This window comes from Calliphora vicina, chromosome 2 (assembly GCF_958450345.1).
Source record: "Calliphora vicina chromosome 2, idCalVici1.1, whole genome shotgun sequence".
In the NCBI taxonomy this organism is placed as follows: Eukaryota; Metazoa; Arthropoda; class Insecta; order Diptera; family Calliphoridae; genus Calliphora; species Calliphora vicina.
Genome location: NC_088781.1, coordinates 22,856,754 through 22,879,074, shown reverse-complemented (window position 1 = coordinate 22,879,074; position 22,321 = coordinate 22,856,754). Strand labels below are relative to the sequence as shown.

Sequence of the window (22,321 nt, the reverse complement as noted above, 5' to 3'; positions counted from 1 at the left end):
TTTGAAAAAAAATTTTGTCATCTATAAGTTGGATACTGTTTTATTCAATTATAGGGTAGTATTCCAGCTAACATGTTTTTTCATTGATTTTATGTCCTTCTGAGTCGTTTATTAATTGGAATTACTGGCTTTAAATTGAAATCTCATTGATTTTGTATTTCTACATATATTTATTCTCAAATTAGTTTAACTTTCTCCAATTTAAAAAATTGTCTATAATTCCACATAACTCATACGTATCCAAAAAAGTGAGGCAAAGCAAGTTGCGTATGAGTAATGTGAAATTTTCAGTTCCAATAGGGACTTTTGAACTTTGACAGTCGATTGCGGCAATATTATTGAAGCTACATCTGTCGAATTGGCTTTCGTTTATTCAGTATGTTTTGCCAAATTACCATGGACCATTACCATGGGCAAATGATATAATATTTTATCAAACCGTTCACTTGATGGGCCCTGAAGCAGTTGGAAATTGATCGAAATTGTCATAAAAAAAAATTACAATTTCTTCAGCAATGAGGCATATTTCTGGATGAATGGTTACGTCAACAAAAAAAATTATCGAATTTGGGATGATACCAATCCACATGAGATACAAGAGTGTCCAATGCATCCCCAAAAAAACAATGTTTGATGTTAATTTTGGGCTGGCGGTGTACTGTGACACATTTATCAAGTCATTACCATCACGGCAAGCGCTATAGGTCAAAGACTACCGACTTGTTTTGAAATAATATGGATACCAACGACATGTGGTTTCAACAGAACACCGCTAAGTGCTATACTGCTCACGTTATACACTGGCCACCGATAAAATCGCATGTCTATGCGAATAAGCCACAAACAACAGCCCTTCTAAGTGAGAATAACGCATGCCAGCGCTTAAATTCAGCCTGATTTATGTGCGTCAAACAGCGCAGCCGCAGCTGACATTTGCACGATGTTATATTCCATACATAATGGCATCAACAGGCCTCTCAAACGAATACAAAATTCTGCTAACATCTCACACGCACTTTGTTTTATTTAAATTCAAAGATTAATGAATGTAATTATTATGAATGTATTATAAATGTAATTCCGAAATATATCGACCCAAAAAGAGAAATTAAAATTTTTCTCTGGTTTGCTTTTGTTATAATTCAAATCAATTATTCTACTCCTATGAGCATTATAAACCCATATTTTATAATGATAAGAAAGGTTTAAAATGTTGGTGTAATATTCGACTTGAAGGACCGTATTGAAAGCAAACTAAATTATGTAATTTTTGTAAAAGGGCTGTTGCCTCTTCCTTAGGCTTAAACATGATATATTACCGGTATACTGGAGTTTTAGGTCCAAGTCTAACTTATAATTTGGTGGATAAAGTGTAATAAAAAACTCCTACAAAATAATATATAGGATTTTATAGGTCATACTGGCGCAATGAGAATTACTTTGAAATATTTAATGAAAATATTCTCTCAATGCTACGAGTGCAAATTTATGAGGAAGTCAAGCTATTTTGACTAAAAACTGATAAAAAGAAATACAAGAATTGATAGTCAATTACAGTTGCGATCATAAATAGATATTTAAAGAGATTAAGAGAATACCACGAATGTATCACATCTAAGAAATGTACTATCTATAGATTCCGGTATGCCTGGTTTACTGATCACACGAAATGCCAACTTTACACAAAGCAGATCGGGTCACCACGCGGCATCAGTAATGAGCTCTTAGTTTCCACAGTTAAAAAATATGTGAACAGTGACACTTAAAGCCGCCTGAGGTCTGATTTGAGTTTTTCTGCTGCAATGGTTAGCCAACATATTTAGATGCAGCATTGAAAGAACGATGAGGATATAGTGCTATTTATCCCCAAAGCAGGGATAATAAACCACAGCAATGCAAATATGTTTTCAGAGAATAACTTCAGAAACGAATAATTCGCTTATTTGATCCGAGGTTAGTGCATACAGCATTTCATGAGGTTGTTGGTTAATATCGAGGATACACTCGACAAGGTAGAATATGTGACGTCATAACTTTTGGTTGCACAAGGTGCTGTCAATAATGTGAACACTCAAATCTCCAAAGGGATTTATCAACGAATAACAAACCGGACGGAGGACATGCTCAAATGCAGAACCACCACTTGTCACTCGTTTGTACCGTAAATGACCAAGACTTTTTTGGGTTTTGGTAGTGACTCGATCAGACGTATCAGAGAGTTGTTTTTTTTTCTTCTTCTTGGACCAGCACTCAGGGGATGACCTCTACTCATGCAACGCATTGTGTTGAAACTAGAAAAATAGGTTACCGAAGGGAGGAAAGAAAGTGTTTGTTTGACAGGAAAGACTTCAGCAGGAAGTATGTTCTACATACGTACAGTACGACTAAAGAACAAATTTTCCCTATAGCGTGTTGTGTGGTCCACTGGCCAACCGACTACAAAGGGATGTGTTCTTGATGAAAAACGTATATTACATAAAAATATGTAGGTATCAGGGACAAGTTTCCTAATTTCATCAGAACACATTTCATTGAATCAATAGATTTGGACACTGTCGTCAATAAGCTAATTTGCTCTCTCCTGCACGCGGTCGAGAAGCTACAAAATAGACTTTGAAGCACTGGCTCATACATGGGAGTTGTATTCAATTTTCGATATAGGTAGTGCAAATATTGAGGAGATCAGATGCAGTGAAGTAACGCCTACACCGTTTTAGAAAACCGAGACACTTGAAAAATATGGTTAGACCAGCGGATATTACATTATATTCTCATGCCCAGAATATCAAGAGCGTCTTATTCCACAATATTTACTCCATACGTTTTGATAAAAGTTCACCATGCCACACTGTATCGAACGTCTTAGAAAAATCTAGAGCCACCACTTTACTTTCGCCAAAACGGTGAATGGAATGGCATCATCATAGACATAGACATATTCTGAAATGAGGGCTTCTAAAAGTTAATTTCAACAGACAAATATGAATACTCTAATTAATTTCTGATGAAGTAGTGAACAAAAAAAGATTTTTTTTTTTTCCAAAAATCATTCAATAAATTAAACATTCAATGAATACTGGATGTAGGATGCATGCTAGTATCCACTTTTAATTCAGTTTTTAATAACTTTTAAGGTTTGTTTTTAATAAAGTAAAATAAATGTAATCTTATCAAAATAAATTTTAAATATGTATAAGTTTACATTTTGTTAAAATTTTGTTGAATTTTGCTAATAATTACTAACAAATTATTTTTATTTATTTCTTCCATTTCAATGCAAAATTTTCCCCCAAACAGTAAATGCGAATAAAATTCTCTAGTTGTCTATAAAAAAAACATAAAGAAACGAATTGATACTTGGTTAGAGTTTGAGGTTTAGAGGTTTGTGGCATCCTCAGCCATGCTGACTCTTTACAGAGGCCATAAACCGCTGCAAAGTGGGTGGTGGTTTGTTATGTATGTAGGTTTATAATTTAGTGATTTTTTAATTTTGACATTTAATTTATATATTTTTTTAGAGAGGGGAAATTATGTAATTTATTTATTTGTGTAGTTTCAATTTATATCCCTCAAAAACCTTCAAATTGTTTTAATTTTTTTGTAAAAACAATAGGAGGGAATGTTTCTCTTTGTTTTGGTTTTTATGCTGCAGCGCGCGTTTGTGAGAATGAAAACCGCAAAATAAAAATCATTAATTTAATGTAATTAATTTGAGTTATGCTGTCGCAATATTTAATTAAAGATGAAATGTTGTGGACAATTAATTATTTTTATATTTGAGGGAATATTTTTTAAGTTTTTTTTATTAAAATATAGGATATTTAATAAAATAGATTTCTTTTTAAAATTATCTAAATTTAATAAAAGAGCTATTTGAATTTATGTGGATTTTTTTTCCCAAAATAAATTTTCTAACTAAATTTTTGTATTTTTTTCTCTTATGCATAATTAAGTAAGTGCATTTAGGACTATACAATTGCTTTTAAAAGCTTGAATAACATTTTTCACAGTATCATAGATTTCTATTTAAATATAAATTTACTCGTATCCATGCAAATATATATATATTTTTCTACAACTTACCATATGGACACAAACACTGGTATGAATTGCCTTCATGACCTTGTGATAAATCCACACAGATGCCATTATTCGTACATGGACTGGGTGTGCAAGCATCAATTTCCTCACAGTGTGGTCCGGCAAAACCACTACAGCATTGACACTCATACTCTTCCATATCATAGTTGGAATAGCAAATGCCTTTGCCCGAACAATCTGCATTCTCACCACAATTTTCGGTTTTCGTAGTGACCTTGAGACGTACACACTGAGAGCCCCACAGTTCAGACACAACTAAAAGGTGCAAAAAAGTAATAAAATTAAATAAAATATATTAGTAAACCAACAAAGAGTTAAAATGAAATAATTTGTCTAACATTTGTATATAAAAGAAAGTATTTTTCATTTATAGTCATATTATTTATGTATGTTTAGCATTGTAGTCATTAAAATTATGAGCACGTTTGCTATTTAAATCTCTTAATTAGTTAATTTAACATGCAAATATAAACTAATTATGTAAATGACACAAGATTGGGGGTAGGGTATTGGTCTTCGGGTGTGGTGTGAATTCCTGTGTCATAAAAACGGACAAACCAGCTGAAACTTTTATGTGTGAATATTAATTTGTTGCTGTAGTTTTTGTTAGATAAGTCTGCAAAAGAAGTTTTGGTTTTGGTTTTGGTTTGGGTTTGTAGTTTTTGTTTATCATTTTAATAAATTTAGACATGTTTTAAAGGCTTGAGTTTGATTAGGTGGTAGAAAATGTAGACGATGGTACTGTTCGTAAAATACTCTACATCTGTGGTCGGCACATAGAAAACTTGTCTCATAAGAAAGTGTATTGTAGTTTTTCATATAAAAATCTCAAATTATTTAATGAATTTCGCTCATATTCGTGTTGTATACATCTGAATAGAATTACACTCTGCTACAAAATCACATTTTTTGTCAGAACTTGAAAAGCGACCTAATGGGGGTTATAGGCCTAGGTGAGGACATACTAAAACCGTTTTCAAAGATTTTGAAAATTTTGAAAAAACTATTTTAGTTTAGGTCGATTTCAAAATTTTAAACAATTGTGAATAGACTAAGAATTAAGATTTTCTTTTATGTAGGCATAAAATGTATATTCCAAGAAATTGTTTAAGTTTTTATAAAAAGTTTAAAATTTTTTTTATTTTCTTTGTAATTTTTCAACAATATTTATTTTAAATTTTTTCCAGGAAAACCGAAAAAAATTGTGTTTTAAAGATTATTTTATATAGACAAAAACGTGACATTACCTATTAAAATCGGTTTATATTTGCAAAAGTTATTAAACTTTTTCGAAAAAAGTTGAAAAAAATTACCTTCTAAATTAAAAGTTTTACAAATATTCTTTTTTGTATAGTTTTTAGTTTTTTCTATTTATATGCGCTGGGGAATAAAATACTAGAAAAGATATTAATGAGTTGAATAACTTGTACAGTTTTCATCCGATTTGAAAAATTAAAACCTTGTTAAGTACTAAATTTTTGTATACATTGATTCAGACGACTGGAACAGAAATTATATTTTATCTAATTTTCATAGTTTTTTGTATAAAATATAAATTTTTGTTGTTGTAATTTGGCGAATCGCTAATTAGTATTTCGTATTGTAAAGTCGAGCTTCTTGATCTTTGAATTTGTAAAGTAGTGATTTTAACTTAAATTTTGGAAATATAAATTGTAATTTAAAATTAATTCTAATTGGAATGGAATAAAAAAAAGGAAATATTTTGAACAACAATAAAACAAATTTCTGTCTTTTTGTTAGTGCCATATCGTGATGAAAATATTCAATAAAAAAAAAATAAAAATTTATCAATAAATGAATCTATTTCCAAACACGTTGAAATTAAAAATCGGACAAAAATTGGTCAATAAGTTTTTGACACAATTTGTAATGTACTCAGCAAAACCTATAACCCACGGTAGCTCGTTTTCCAAGTTTTTTTTTCCATCGTAGTACCATGTTATCATCGAACATTTTTAATACCGAACGTAAAAGTTTGATTTGAAAACTGAAACTATGAGAAAGATCATTGTTTTTATAGGGCTCCAAATTTTGTTGAAACCACACAGAAAACTTTTTTGTTGACTCAAATTTCTATCAAGTTAAATCGTCCTGGTTCATAAACCAGAGTTGTTCGTGTGAACTACTGGTAACTGGGGGCATACAGTTTATTTTAACTTGTGGACCATAAGACACAAAACCGTAAAAAAAATTTTCCTAAAAAATATTGGTGAAAAAGTTAATTTGATTTAAAAATATTTCCCAAAATTGACACATTGTTGGTACGAACTTTTTGTACCGTTTTAAAGGTATCTGAAATACCTTTCATTTTCATCCATATCTACAAAAATATGATAACAAATCTTAGATATTTGTGGGACGATTTTAAATAGGAACCGAACCAGGACTATTCTCGATATATTGATGTATCTATCATATTTGTAAGTTATTTGGTTATTATTTCAGATAGTTGATTGTAACAGATAGACGGAAATTGTTATACAGGCTGCCTGTTTATTTTTTTTTTACATTTTTCACTCATATTGAAGGATATACAATTTATACTATTGTTACGAAATTGTACTTGAATTCAAAAAATAACGGTTTGCATAATATTTCTCAACTTTTCTATTTTATGTTAACAGCAGTTAACATATCTGTGGATATTATTAACATAGCTGTGTAACATACAACATTGAATAAAAGCTTTGAGTTGAGCATTGTTTGTAAGTATGGCAACACTAAATGATTAAGCTGCTAACATTAACATCGAAAGCTCTAGAATTCGAATAGTTTTAAGATCATTGTAGAAATAGAGCTGTCAAGAAGCATCTAGATGGTAATGCAGTACATATAAATTGGTCATGAGAACACCAACCAGTTAGTCTTATGTGAAACATCGTTAAGTAAAGACAAATTAACTAACAAATTAGAGACAATTAAGAGAGTATTTTTTGAAAAACGTGTATTTGTATAAGAACTATGAGTGACATTTAAACTGTTGTTGTAGTACATTTTAATAAATAAAGAGTTGTTATAATTTTAAATTACTAAACCGCTTTTATTTGCAATCCAAAGTATACGGTTTATTTAAAGGGAAATAAACCATCGTTTTTAAGAGGTAAAAACTTAACACTATTTATATGACTTTTTATAAACTAAAACTTCATTCTAATTCTTTTTGAGATATTAAAATAATTTTTACATTAATTATATTAATACCAAGAAACTTAGAACCTGAGGAAGAGAAAATACTGTACAGGTCGATATCCCTCTTTCAGCTTCTTCTCCCCAGCTTATCCATATTTGCAGAGGCCTAATTAATGAAACTTCCTCCTTTTGAAAGCATTGACACTATCCAAAAACGTAAAGGGATGGAGCGTGAATTATCAGAATGGAGACAAATGAAGAATCCCCCGTAGACTTCAGTAAGGAGTTCATTAAAGTGGGCTCTTGTCGTCACTTCTATGTAACTTTTACCTATACATATAAACTTCCCGCACTTGTACATGTAGTGAAGTTGATTTCATATCGTACTAGACGATAGTGTACTGGACTATCAGTCTGAGGATTGCGGGTTCTATTATCACCAAAGTAAAAATGAATTTGCGGACAACAGTACCATGATTCTAACAACCCTTTATTTACTTAAATTACCAGAACAATTTAAATACTCACATTATTTTAATACTGCTTCTAGTGGTTTCTGGAATTATCTAACAGACAAAACTAGAATGTTCTATTTCTATAATTATCACCTAGAGCATTTAGCATCTTCAATGCTAATGTTAGAATCTTTAACAGTTAATGTTGTCATACTTATAAACAATGTTAATAACAGCGTGCTAGCAACATTGTTGATAAGTATAAGTGTCTACTGATGGAAATGTTTATAAATATGACGAGAGTTGCAAGTAGCCGTTACAGGGGTATGGTCAATTATGAACCGATCCTCACATAAGTTGGCAGAAAGATTTATGTTCATATATAACTTTTTTTAAGGCAATTATGAATGTTAAAGTCATTTGCTGAGGGGGACAAGAGACAAACGTGTCCCGATTTTTATCATACTTTACAGTATAATTTCAGAGTACCTAGAACTAATTTATGAAACATTTTATCATTTATTATAAAAAACATTTATTTATAAAAAAAAATTTAGAAAATGTCGCTAAATACATTTTCTAAATTTTTTTTTATTGCAAAAATTTAAATTTTATGGACCGACTGATGTCTTAGCGTTCTCAGAATATCAAAATCGTTAATAACTTAAAAATTATAGCGGGTAAGATTTTATCGTAAGTCAATGTTTATATTTTATAGAAAACGAAATTTATCGTAAACGACACACTGTGGTATAGAAAAAAAAGAGTGAAATAAATCTGTAACTTCCAAATGGTTAGATTGGTTTTAATGAAATTTCACATGCGCAAAGAAAAAGTGTTGCCGAGTTTAAGTTTTGAACCTTGACCTCATGGGCCCACCGGGGGCGCGACCAAGGTCCTCAAAGTAGGACACCTCGGGCATATTATATTTTTAAAACGATCCAATTTATTCGTTTGTGTTCCGATGCACATATAATCTTCTCATCGAGCACTATAAAAAACTTTGTCCTAGCTGTCAAATATCTCTTATAGCTCAGGAGGTATTCGCATTTGAAAATTAAATTTTCAAAATTTTTACGCACCGCACTCCAGTTTTTTGATAACAGTCCAAATATTTTCCGATTTTCTACAATTGTCGTTTGTTGGAGTAACAACTATTCATAAATAAAAATTTAATTTCAATTCGAAAAATTTGTATCGCAAAAATTCAATAAAACAAATTTTTTGTCATATTTTTTTATATTATATATCGCATCATAACATTTTTAATTCTATGTATAAATTTCAAAATAATCAAAAAAACCATCGCCTGTAAAATTTGTGTTTTGTCGCTTACGATAATTTAGCGCTAAGGGCTCGATATAATCAATATATTTATGACTGTTCAAACATTATTCCCGGACAATTATATGAATTTTGATGGTGTTTATAAAAAGCCAAACGTTTTTCTCCGTTTCATTTCAATTTAAAGTTCACCGAATCTATGAAAATCACCATTTATGTATTTCTGATCGTCTGTCATGATCATATAGTTTTTTTTAAGGAACACTGTAAAAACCAAATAATTTTATAAAAAAACCAAGTATACTTTATCTCTAACCCAACATATGTTTGTGGTTTTGTAGGTAAACTACCCAAAATAACAGACATCGACAGTTGCCGGTGTAAAACCACATACACTTTAAAATACAAAATAATGAAACATTACAAACATACAACAAACCCACAGCTGCGTATTAAAGTATTTAAACAACAGGATTTCTCTAGAGGTATTCAGCAGACAAAAACACAGAACCACCACTACTTTTCTGAAGTGTATCTACATGCAAAACATATAAAAAGGTTTCAGTAGTTGTATGTTTTAATGTTTGTGTCAGCTAAATGCTGCTGTTGTAATTGTAGTTTTTAACAATGGCTATACAGTTTACAATGGAATTACTACTACTGGCTAAACGAAAACAAACAACCTTAATTTGAAGGTAGGTAGCTGGGTTTGTAAACCTCATACTTCAACTTAAGCTTTATTTTAACTACTTTGTTTTATATTTCTATAGTTTTTCTAACCATTTATACTAAATTCATTTTTAGTTTTGTTTTGTTTTATTACACAATATTTTTAGCTATTTTATTTTCATTTTATTACTTTCTTCTTTTATTTAAAATTATTCTGTATTTATTTGTTTAGGTTTTTTTGCATTTCTTCTACTCACCAATTAGCAAGTTAACTCCTTCGGTAAGGTCCTTATCGTATAGTGTTACCAACTTTCTACCATCCACAATAAGTGGTGTGATATCCAGCAGTATACCTTCGGTAACATCACAATGTTCATGTCCGGAACGTGTTACTTGATACACCTGAGTGTTGTGTGCACTATACAAACACACAGACAGACACACAATAACAGCAACATCCATAGAAAACATTAACACCAGCACCGTCAGCAACATCCAGTTTAGTTGGCAGCATGTATGCAGTGTTAATGGAGGGAGGGAGAGAGAGAGAGCAAAAAAGGAAAAAACGGAAATAAAAAATTGTTCAGTTGCAAAAGAAAAGAGATAAAAAAAACAGGGAAAACAAATCAGTGTTTTAGAAAAATGTTGGAAAAAAGAAAGGAGAAACATTAAAAACATCATTCGATAAAAGGGCACTGTTTTTAAAGCTTTTAAAAGATTTAAGATATTTTTTTAAAGTTATAACAGAGAGCGTTTTTAAAGTTGATGTTTATTTTATAAAAGTAAATCAAATTTAAGTTAAATATGTAAATATTTTATTGTGAAATTGTTTTAAGTTTGTTTTTAGAAATATTTATTCAAAATATAAATAAGATAGAAATACGTGTGATTTTAGGACATATATTTACTGCGAACTAATGTTCTTACAAATTTATTAAATTTTTATTAATATGTTTAGCACTGACTGTTATATAATTTTTGAAACTGCTAGGGAATTTATGTAAGATAAATGTTCAATTGTGAGACTACGGCTCATATGACATGAGAAAAATTAGGAAAATGTATCCTGATAACCACACAGAATAACGTAAACTGCTTAGAATTGCCAAAAACCAGGAACAGGGATCTAATAGGTTTGATTATAATTTAAAGGAAATATTTCGAAAACTCTTTTGGAGTTACTTGCAGTATTCCTCATTTGTCAAAATTTTTTGAACGAAATATAAAGTCATTGAGCTTTGACTTATAGCTGAACTGATTTTCCATTACTACATATTTATATGAACGAAGCCGTTGTCTTCCACTTAGAATGGGAACGAAATCTTTTTTTTCTATATTGTAAAACTGGATATCTGCTAGTTCAGTGTCATATATTTCGAATTATCAACGTAATAAGCTTTGATTGATATTGTCATCTGTTAGTTCTGTGACATTAACAAATAAGAGAGATATATTCGGCTGAGCCGAATATTATTTACCCATCACCAAATTATACTTTAAAATACAAATTTTAAATATTTTTAGGTAAACAAAACTAATTTTTTTTTAAAATTTTTTTTATTTTTAAAATTTATTATTGAAAAACAATAATGACAAAAAAATTTTTTTGGGAAAAAAAAATCTGGTTAAAAAATATTTTCCGTCCGTCCCACAGTGGGAGAAAACCCTAATTTAGTGGAATTAAATTCGTATCTTCTAAACGCTTGGCCAAATTAATTTCATTTATATGGAAATAGTGCAGGCAAGGGGGTAAGCTAATAAAGTAATGCAAAATGTGTACTACTACTTCAGTAGAATGATCGGGAGAGGCTGCTAAACTACACTACCTCGCAAAAAATTCTATACTATTTTCAATTGTAAGAAATTATTTTAATATATCGTTCAAAAAATTTAAATTTTATAAGTAATTTTATTTATAACAAGTAAATGTTTAAATCTATAGGTTTTGGACATTTACCCTATTGCCGGCATAGGTCGAAATTTTTAAAAACGAATAACAAGTACTAGTTATGAAATGATTCTATTTAATTATTATAAATAATTTAGTTATAATTAAACAATGAAATAAAGAGTAATTAAGTAAAGCTAACTTGTTATAATTTTGTGAATTTTTATTATGAGATTTTTAAAATTTATTTAAATTAGTGGTCTTCAGAGTCTGATGAATCACTAGGAAATAATGGATCCAACAAAAGTTGCCTAACATCTTTCGATAACGGTTATTGTTATAGCTTGCAGATGACTTGATGATGATTGACATAAAACGCTTTGCAAATGTTATATTTTTAATCTAAATAAAGCACTACCATATTTAAAAGGACTCATAATTTTATGTTAAATTTGGTATATGGGCATTTGTTCTTAGCAACTTGTAAGTAGTTAGAATTACATAAATTTAATTTTTATATAATGTAATTACCAATAACACTTCTTATATGCAATCTTAAAAAAAATGAGGAACAAAATTAGTACGAGATTTACATCGTCCCAACGATAATAAATTCTTAAACAAATTATATAAATTCACCTCGCACTTTTTCGCAGCTAAATTTTTCACCATATGTAGTCTATAATATAGCCTTGATATTGGTAAAATAAATTAGGACTGCATCTCACAGCATTAGTAACTGGCAATCTTCCGAATATTCAAAAAGTAAAAAAAAAAATTCTATAAGAATATGGCCATTGGTTATCACCAGGGAAACCAAAATATGCAAATGCATGTTTTTTCTGGTGAGTCTAATGAGCACATGGATAAGATATTTACACGTTTCAGAAATATTTAAGAATTTTGGCATCGATTTGTTAGTGCATATTTTTGCATATTTTACCCTTAAATGCATATTTTTGCATATATTTGTTTTAAGAGCATATTTATGTCATATTTTTGCGTTTTTAGGGCATATTTTACTGTTTAATAGCATATTTTGACTTTATTAAAAACAAATTTTGTCTTACTTATTTTTATGTTCTGTTACAGGTTTTTACTTCCTTTGTTTAAAATTCAAAATTGAAAAATAGATGGCTTTTTTTTAATATAAAATAAGCACTATTTTCATAATAGCGCAATCTAAATATCAAATTTTAGTTCTAATTCAAATTTAACCGTTCTAAGTGTTAAAGAAATATTGTCTTTTAAGAAAGAACATTTTCTATGTATAAAAATGTTTTCAGATCCAATAGACAGCGATTTTTATTTGAAAATTTAAGTCAATATTTTGTAATTTATTGCAATAGTAACCTTAATTGAAGATGTGACTTTATATTTATATAAAATATCATCAAAAAATACCTTTCGAGGCCTTTTCATAGCTTAAGTTGCTATTGTTATACCCTAGACCACCATAGTGGGGAGGGTATTATGCATTTGTGCAGATGTTTGTAACGCCCAAAAATATTAGTCTAACACCTACCTTAAATACTTAGAATCGACTTAGAATCACTTTCTGAGACGATTAAACGATGTCCGTCTGGTTGGCTGGCTGTCCATGTAAACCTTGTGCGCAGAGTATAGGTCGCAATTTTGAAGATATTTCGATCATGTTTGGTACATATTACTTTTTCGGCCCAAGGACCAAGCCCATTGAAACTGGCTAAAATCGGTCCATTATTTCACCTAGCTCTCATACAAATGTCCTCTCGACATTGGACTGTATCGGTCATATATGTTTAATTTATCTATGTTTCTACACTTTTCAAATAAGTTTTATATGTATTTATATGTATCATGTCACCAAATTTTGTTACGATCGGTCCATAATTAGTCATAGCTCCCATATAGACCCGCTTCCGAACATCACTTTAACATGCATAAATCGCTTAAACATTTTGGTATATACACAAAATTCAACATAAATAACTTACATATAGACATAAATCACACGACCTAATTTCATGGTGATCGGTCTATAATTGGCCATAGCTCCCATATAAGGCCCACTTCCGAAAATCACTCACGAATATAAATTATTGATATTTTAAAAGAAAAATATTTTTACTCATTTACTTGATGTATGTTTTATTATATTTTTTGTTAGACTTGTTTTAGTTCATGTTATTTTTGTTTATTTTTTAAATAAAAGAATATTTTTTGGTTAAAAATTATGTAAAAGTTTGTTTTTTTAAGAGCATTTAAATTTTAAGAGCATATTTTAAAGTTTTTACTGCATATTTAAAGCGCTTAAAACACTTTTTTTAGAGCATATTTCCGGTATCCCTGGTTATCACAAATAGCGGCAAATATATTTTTATTTTTCTGATTTACCAAGCCTCGTATTCCATCTACATTAAAAAAAGTAAAAATATTACTTAAAGAAAACCTTGTACTATCCTCCTTAATAAAAACTTTGAAAACAATTCTTCATAAAAAAAATTTCTGAAAAATGGTAAAATTTTTTTAAGTACAGCAACTATAGATTGAAACTACGTAACAATAAATCAAATATGTGGCATTTTTTTTTGTGCCACTAAATTGTTGATTTCTCCCATAGTGCGTCCGTCCGTCTGGCTGGCTGTCCATGTAAACCTTGTGCGCAGAGTACAGGTCGCAATTTTGAAGATATTTCGATCAAATTTGGTACATATAATTTTTTCGGCCCAAGGACTAAACCTATTGAAACTGGCTGAAATCGGTCCATTATTTCACCTAGCCCCCATACAAATGTCCTTCCGAAATTGGACTTTATCGGTCATAAATGTTTAATTTATAAATGTATCTCCACAAATTTTGCTCCAAATAAGTTTTATATATACAAAATTCATGTCACCAAATTTTGTTACGATCGGTCCATAATTAGTCATAGCTCCCATATAGACCCGCTTCCAAAAATCACTTTAATGTGAATAAATCGCTTAAAAATGTTGGTATATACACAAAATTCAACATAAATAACTTTCATATAGACATAAATCACACGACCTAATTTCATGGTGATCGGTCCATAATTGGTCATAGCTCCCATATAAGGCCCACTTCCGAAAATCACTCAAAAATATAAATTATTGAAATTTTAAAAGAAAAATGTTTTTGCGCTTTTACTTAGTTTTTTACTAGTATAGTGCATAAATAAGTACCCTTTTAGAGAAGTACTTGTCAAAATAGTACTTATTGCAACGCAGATGTACAATTTTATAAATGTTATATAGCAAAATTCATTTCTCAACAAAATTTTTAAAGAAGTAGATAAAAAATACTTATTAAAAAGTACTTTTTTCAAAACAGTACTTATAACGATAAAAAATATATTTTTTAAAAATGTTATAAAATTAATTAAAATTATTTAATATTTTTTGAATAACACTCTTAAAATGTAGCTTTTTCAGAGAACTTCGTATTCAAAATAATATTTACGAGAAAGTACGTTGACAAAATACTACTTATTGCAACAAAACTATACCATTTTATAAATGGATGTGATGAGTGGTGTTTGAAAAATTGATTTCCAATATTTGTGAAAAAGATAAAATGGAAAAATTTAAATTAAATAATAGAAGAACAAAATAATTTTCAAAGAATTCAGAACTAGTTAGATAGCAATATATATAATAAAACTGATAAATTTTCTGACACATCCAAATGTTGTATAATAAATTTTGAAAATTATTTTTTGTTTTAAAAAAAGTGGTTGAAAAATGTACCTTTGGCCATGAATTCTGTGAAGAAATTCTTAAAAAAATTAACTTTCCAGAAAAGTACTTTTCTCAAATCAAAAAATGTATCATTTCTAAAAATGTTGGTGAACAAATTAGATTAGATTATAAACAAAATTCCGTGTGCACATTTTTTTAAAAAATTAACTTTTCGAAAAGTACGTTTTTTTAAAGATGTCAGGTTCTGTAGAGGTTCTTCTAACATCACAACCCGCAATATTTATTAATACCACAACATTTTTAATCTTCTCTTAAGCAAAACCTATAACAGACAACATAAACCAGTGTATGAAACAATTCATAAAACCTGTAAAATATTTGTAAATCCTTTCCATTACAAAACAAAATCCCTCAAAAAAAAAAAACTATAACCCCAAAAAGTATATTTTATGTGTTCATTACCTTAATTGATTTAGTTCGTTTTGGGAGTCTATTGCTTTGGTCAGAAAATACTAAAGAGGATTTGTTCTAAAAATCTATACTCGTAAATCTAAAATCCCTTTTAGAATACATAATACAGTAACACACATATATGAAAGTAGAATCCTACTCATAGTACTTATATACAGACATACACTTTGGTAATAATTTCAAAATTTTAATGCTAAAAGCATTCAAAACACATTTGACCATTCAAATGCGATTTACAAAAGAGTGTTATTCTTGGAAATTCGTGTTATTGCCAAAACATTTTTTGGTAATATTGTAAAAAAAAAAATAATCCTACAGTTGTTTCTTGTTGTTTTTCGTTTTACTGGTTAGGGTAAAAGCTGTTAGATACAAAAACAAGAAACTGTTGGCTTAATCGCTTCGTTGTAATAAAACAACGTGGGTAAGTGTTTAAATATCCTTGTTAAAAACTATGTTGCTGTTCAAATTAAAATGACATATATCAACAAGGGACAAAATACAGAGTACTATGTATAACAAAAATAATGAAATACAACTAAAAATAAGTAAGAGTGCTATACTCGACTATGCAGACTCTTATAAACCCTTCACCAAAGTATAGTTTAAGAAAAATTAAAAAAAAAATTTTGGTGAAAAAAATTTTGGTAAAAAAAATCGTGAATCAAAATTTTGATGTACAAAAATGTTGGGTGCAAAATATCTGAAAAATCGTAGTCGCGGTTTTTTGCTTATATCTAAGTAAGCCTTTTGTGAACTGATTTTCTTGATTTTAAATAGCAATTTAAGTTGGGATATAGCGGACATATTGATGTAATCAAACAATGGAAACTTTTCCAAATATTTTATTAGTGGCCTAAAATAATTTTTTCAAAAATTTTAAAATTTTTGTAGTATTTTATTTGTATACTTTTATTAACTTAACTTAAAAAAAAACAAAGGTCATAATTAATTACATTCTAGAAATGAGAAACCAAAATTAAAAGATTTCTTTATTACGACATTGACAAAACAATGGAAACTTAGGTATTATTTTAACAAATATGGTCTAAACTTTGTAATAACTCAATATTTTGTTGGGTATCCCTTATTTTTTATAACTGCTACACATCGACGATGCATTGAACCAATTAAAGAGTTAATGGTCTCCTTTGAAATATTTTGCCATTCCCTTATAACCGCCTCCGATAATTCTTCCTTCCTGGTGTAATTTTGGGTCCTTATTTTACGATCTACAATTTCCCATAGATTTTCTATGGGATTGAGATCTGGCGATTGGGCAGGCCATTTCAAAACACGTACCTCTTTGGATTGTAGCCACTCGGTTACAACCCTAGAGGTGTGTTTCGGGTCGTTGTCGTGTTGGAATGTCCAAACTAGGGGCATATTTTCCTCAGCGTATGGATACATAACATCGTTTAATATGGTTCTTTATCCTATACCTGTCATGGTATATTTTATAATATGAATTGGGCCCATACCTTGCCCTGAAAAACATCCCAATACCATAATATTGCCTCCGCCAAACTTTACAGTCTTATTTGTGTACTTTAGATCTAATCTTTTTCCCTTTGTTCGTCTTACAAATGTTCTCCCATCACTGCCTCTTAAATCGTATTTGGATTCGTCGGAAAAGAGGTGAGTATTCCATTTCTGTATCTACCAGTTTAAATGATCCCTGGCAAATTGTAGATGAGCAGAATGGTTGGTTTTAGAAATTAGTGTTTTTTTTACAGGACGATAGCAACTAAGCTTCACTTGCCCTACGACTAACTGTTCGGGTACTTATTTCTAATTTTAGGCTATTAACAACCTCTCGAGGAGTTATTTTTGGGAATTTCTTGAACTCTCTCGCTATTGAATTATCTTGTCTAGGAGTAGTCTTACGAGGTCTTCCACCTAAATGTTGAGTTTTTACAGAACCGGTCTCACGAAATTTCTTTATAATTTTTGAAACTGCTGATTTATTTATTGAGTATTTGTCACAGATACGTTTTTGTTTTAAACCAGGTTTAAAATCGTTAATTATTTTAAAGGTAGTGACATAACATCTGGAAAATGGTTGATTGACCGTCATATGCAACATTGACCAGATTTTTTCATATGTGCCGGAATTATTAATTTGGTCGAATGCCGCTATACTCCGAAATGCTTGGAATCAATTGTCAAAGAAATTTCAACGGCGGAAAAAAGGCATTCTAGTTCCAGTTTTCCCCCATTTATTTTCCAACGACACATTAGGTCCATCCGAGAAACGATGAGTGTTTCTATTTGCGTTGAACAAAAATCGATTTTTTATATAAAACCTCAAAATATCTAAATTCGATAACATCTCGGCCAATAAGCGTTTAATCAAGAAAAGGAGCTTGATCTATGATCACTGATATTTCTGAACAAAAATCGATTTTTTATATAAAAACTCACAATATCTATAATTGCTAATAACTTGGCCAATAAGCGTTTAATCAAGAAAAAGGGCTAGATCTGTGATCACTCATATTTCAGACCAAAATTTGACTAGCAAAATACATGCTAGTCAATGTATTTTGTTGTTGTATCAAACATATGATTTGTGTTATTCTTGTTTGACAAAACGGAGTGTCTCGTCTCTGTGTATAATTCTCTATGACGGCTAACATTAACATTAAATCTACTAAAAGCTCTACGTGATCATTGTGGAAATAGAACATTCTAGCTTTGTCCATTAAATAATTCATGAAACTACTAGAAGATGGCACTGTGTATATAAATGGTGAGTTGAATAGTACGGTGTACCATATGCTCTGTTACAGATAACGTCAAATGTATTGTAGTGTGTTTTAAATTATGTGTATTAAAAGAGAGCGACTATTTAAATTGTTGTGTAAATTTCAATAAGTAAAGAGTTTTTACAATTTTTAAACTACTTGGCGATTTTATTTGCAGTTTAAAGAATGGGGTTTATTTAAAGGACATAAACCACCGTTTTTAAAAGGTAAAAAAGTTTCATTTTCTGAAAGCTTGTGTCCTCTTGTATGATTTCTTTGTATATCAGGAGTTTAGAAGACACCGATTTATAAACAATTTTCTTCCGGTCGACCCTACTGTACCGGAATTGAATGGAATCATCAAGGCTTTTAGGACTAGCAGATGCTAGTAGCCTATAGTTAGAGTCGTGATCAAAAATGATCGCAGAAATTCAAACGGAAAAAAATGCCAAGAATACTTTATTATATTGCTTTTATATCGTTTTTTGCTTCTCCTGTAAAAAAAATAAAAGTATAGTTGCATCCATTTTCATTTAAATTGACGATATGTTTCACATCATGAACAAAAACCTTGTAAACTAGTGTAATCCAAAATATTGTATTACAAATACTTTTTGGTTTGAGCTCGTATAGACCAATAACAAAACTAACCCTCAACCATTCTCTGTAAATTGAAACAAGCCATACAAACAGGTGTATAAGTCTAATAAAGTAAATGTATTCAGCAAAACAGATTCATGTATATTAGGATGGCACCCAAACATTATGTGGATATTCCAAATTAAAATAAAAGTTAAATTCATTTTAAAAAACCGTTTCTCAAAATATTTCTCTTTAGTTCAGTATTTTTTGCGCTGGGTCAAAGCGCCTTCACACGATATGAACATTTCATATGTATGCTTTGCGAGAAAGGAAAATAAGGCTATATTTTTATCCTTTCATCCAGAAAATACTAATGCCACGACAAAAATTTTGAGAAATGTTACTCTCAAACAAACTAAAGTTTCATTTCAGTTGGGAACATCAACACCAAAATCGGGGCCAACCTAATATACATACTTATAGACACACAACTACAGACACATTCCCACATAAAAAGGTTAAACCGGAAACACAGGCGTAACTAAAATTCTTTTTATGTGTAATAAGTAGAGTCTAAGCAAATACAAGAACCTTCCATACTCTACGCCATTTAGATTTTGATGTTTTTAGTTGTCAGTGTGTCTCTGGTTCTGTCTGTACAGCTCTATGTGAGAATATATTAGTGTGTGAACCGGATTAAAAGAAAAAATCTTTTTGTTTTTTTTTTTTGTTGCACTTTTGCGATTTTATTTTTTGGGGATTTTCAAGCTTAAACTGCATTCAATGCCATTTGCAAAATGTTTGTTTGGTTGTGCAATATTTGATGGTTTTTACAACGTTTGATTTTAGAGTTAGTTTTTGTGCATTAATTTAATTTGTTGGTAGTTTGTTAGAGTAAAAGGGAAATTGTTCATGGTGGAGCTAAAGGGAAAAAAGGGAAAAAAGGGAACACGGACTATATACGGAGGGCGGATGCCTCGTGAAATTCAAAAGGGATACGAATTTATTACTTACAAATACGTGATTTACAATAGATGACGTATCTTTTGAACGCTGGTTTTATTTTAAGTATCTTCTATGTAATCTTGAAGATTGCATATCTGTCATTTATTCTCACTTAGTTATTGAATATTATAGTGTAAGGAACAAGGTTTTTTTTTTGCTTCGAAAATGTGGAGATTTGTACCAACAAATCGTCACATTCGGGAAGTTTTGCTTTACTTCATTTATTTGGAAAAAAGTGCTGATGATGTAGAGGTCAGCCTATAAAGTTTGAAGACCAAGTATTGAAGATTGTTGTTGAACTCAAAAAAATCATTGGTAGCTACCCAGCCAGCAATTTAAAAAGCTGGGAAATTGGGTACCATATGAATTGAATGACGATAGACCTTGAATCATGATTTTGCATGTCCGAAATGATGATGATCCAAAAGAAAATCAGTTTTGTACCAAATGGATCCTTTACTATAACACGAAGCGCAAGATATCCTATGTGAAGGCCGGCATACCAGCCGAATCGACACCAAAGCAAATATTTTGTGGAGCTTAGGTAGTGCTGTTCTTGGTGGGAGCAAAAAGGGTCCTCTCTATTATGAGCTGCTGAAATCTAACCAGACCATCACCTTCACTGAACACCTGTACCGAACGCAACTGATTCATATGAAGCGAGCAAAATACTCAGAATATGCGGCCAGACATGAAACGATAATATTCTATCAGGAGAACGCTCGGTCACATGTTGCAATACTTGTTAAAAAGTTTTAGAATGAAGTGGTTAGAAAGTTTTGCCTCACTGACCATTCCCTTTCCGATTACTATGTGTTGCTTCAATCTTTCAAAAAAAAAAAATTTAAAATTTGAAAATTTGTTCACCAATTTAGTGTTTGCTAAATTTTTTTCGACATTTTTTTTTAACCCAAAATTGCTTTCAACTTTTTTCTTAAGGTAAATTTTGGTGAAGGGTATATACAATTTGTCACATCCAAATATAGAATTTAACATTTGTTTTTCACAACTTTCCACCTAGTTCTCTGAATTTTCTATATTTTATAATGTTCAGTAATATTATTGTAAAGTTCTGACACGCAATTAAAATTTTCTGAAATTAAAATTGCTTAAGTATTATTAGAATTTTCTAAAAACTAATTAAACGTGTCTAAAATAAAACTCGATATATATATTAATTTACAATACATATTCCTATGAATAACTTCCTTGTTAACATAAATTGTTTACACACTCATTTAGGTATATTAATGTTAACTACTAAATTCATTAAGAAAACATTATAAATTAGAGATCAAAACAATACCACCTACATACATATGTAACAGTTAAATAGAAAACACACATTCTGTTAGCAAGAAATTAAATATAATTTCAACCTTTGAGCAAGTTAACATTTCGCAAAACTCATTTATTTACACTTACCATCAAAGAAATACTTTCAAACATATGTTACTACATAAATATATAGGAATGTGAATGTACGTATGATTGATATTTATTTAACGAGTAATTAATGTTAATCATACGCTCTGATACATGCGACCTTCTTGGAAAAGATTGAATTTTACACTTTACTTTGGCATACACAGCGTTACTCGTCCACCTACAAACTAACATTTGTGTACAAACATGTGTTTATCAATCAAAATTGTTTTGAGGGGTTGCTGAGTGTTTTTATATATGACACAGCAAAACGCCAAGTGAATTACAGCAAAATTTGTCTTGTATGTTTTACGAGAGTAGAAGGCGTTTGTGCGATAAATAATAAACCAAACACGAATCGTATATTTGAGTAGCTAGATAATTAGCAAAGATTCAGAAGGTGGGTAAACATTTTAGCTAGCAAAATGTAAAGCAAACCCTTATATTCAAAGCAATTGATAAATTATATAAATATACAGTTCTTTTCATGTTAAGGGTTGTTAGTTACAATTAACAAACTTTATCATCATTTTTGTTACAATAATAAAACAAATTTCCACTCAAAGTACACGCTTGTAAGCACATCAGATTTTGTGAAAATGAGCTAATTCACTTAATTGTGAATAAACTCGAAAATAATCCATCGATTTTTATGATCGGTATCTCATTTTATTCCCATTGTGTGGCTTTGTGATGAAGACAAAAATCTGAACAATTTCTGCCATTTTCGATTTTGCATGAGTTTTTTAAAACAAAATAATTTCTTATTTTCATGTAAAAAACATATTTTTTGCTTCAATTTCTTATTATAACTCCGAAACTACTGAGCTAATTGAAACGGAATAT

The 22,321-nt window shown here is 30.1% G+C and overlaps 1 protein-coding gene across 1 annotated transcript in view; it reads right to left on the bottom strand.

The window, feature by feature from the left end:
- wry (weary) overlaps positions 1-22,321 on the bottom strand; it is a 91,379-nt gene that overhangs the window by 36,265 nt on the left and 32,793 nt on the right. The window contains exons 5-6 of the mRNA XM_065499901.1: positions 9,917-10,077; positions 4,084-4,356 (exon numbers count right to left, since the gene is read on the bottom strand). Of these exons, the coding sequence (XP_065355973.1) occupies positions 4,084-4,356; positions 9,917-10,077 (434 nt within the window). The remainder of the gene's footprint in view (positions 1-4,083; positions 4,357-9,916; positions 10,078-22,321) is intronic.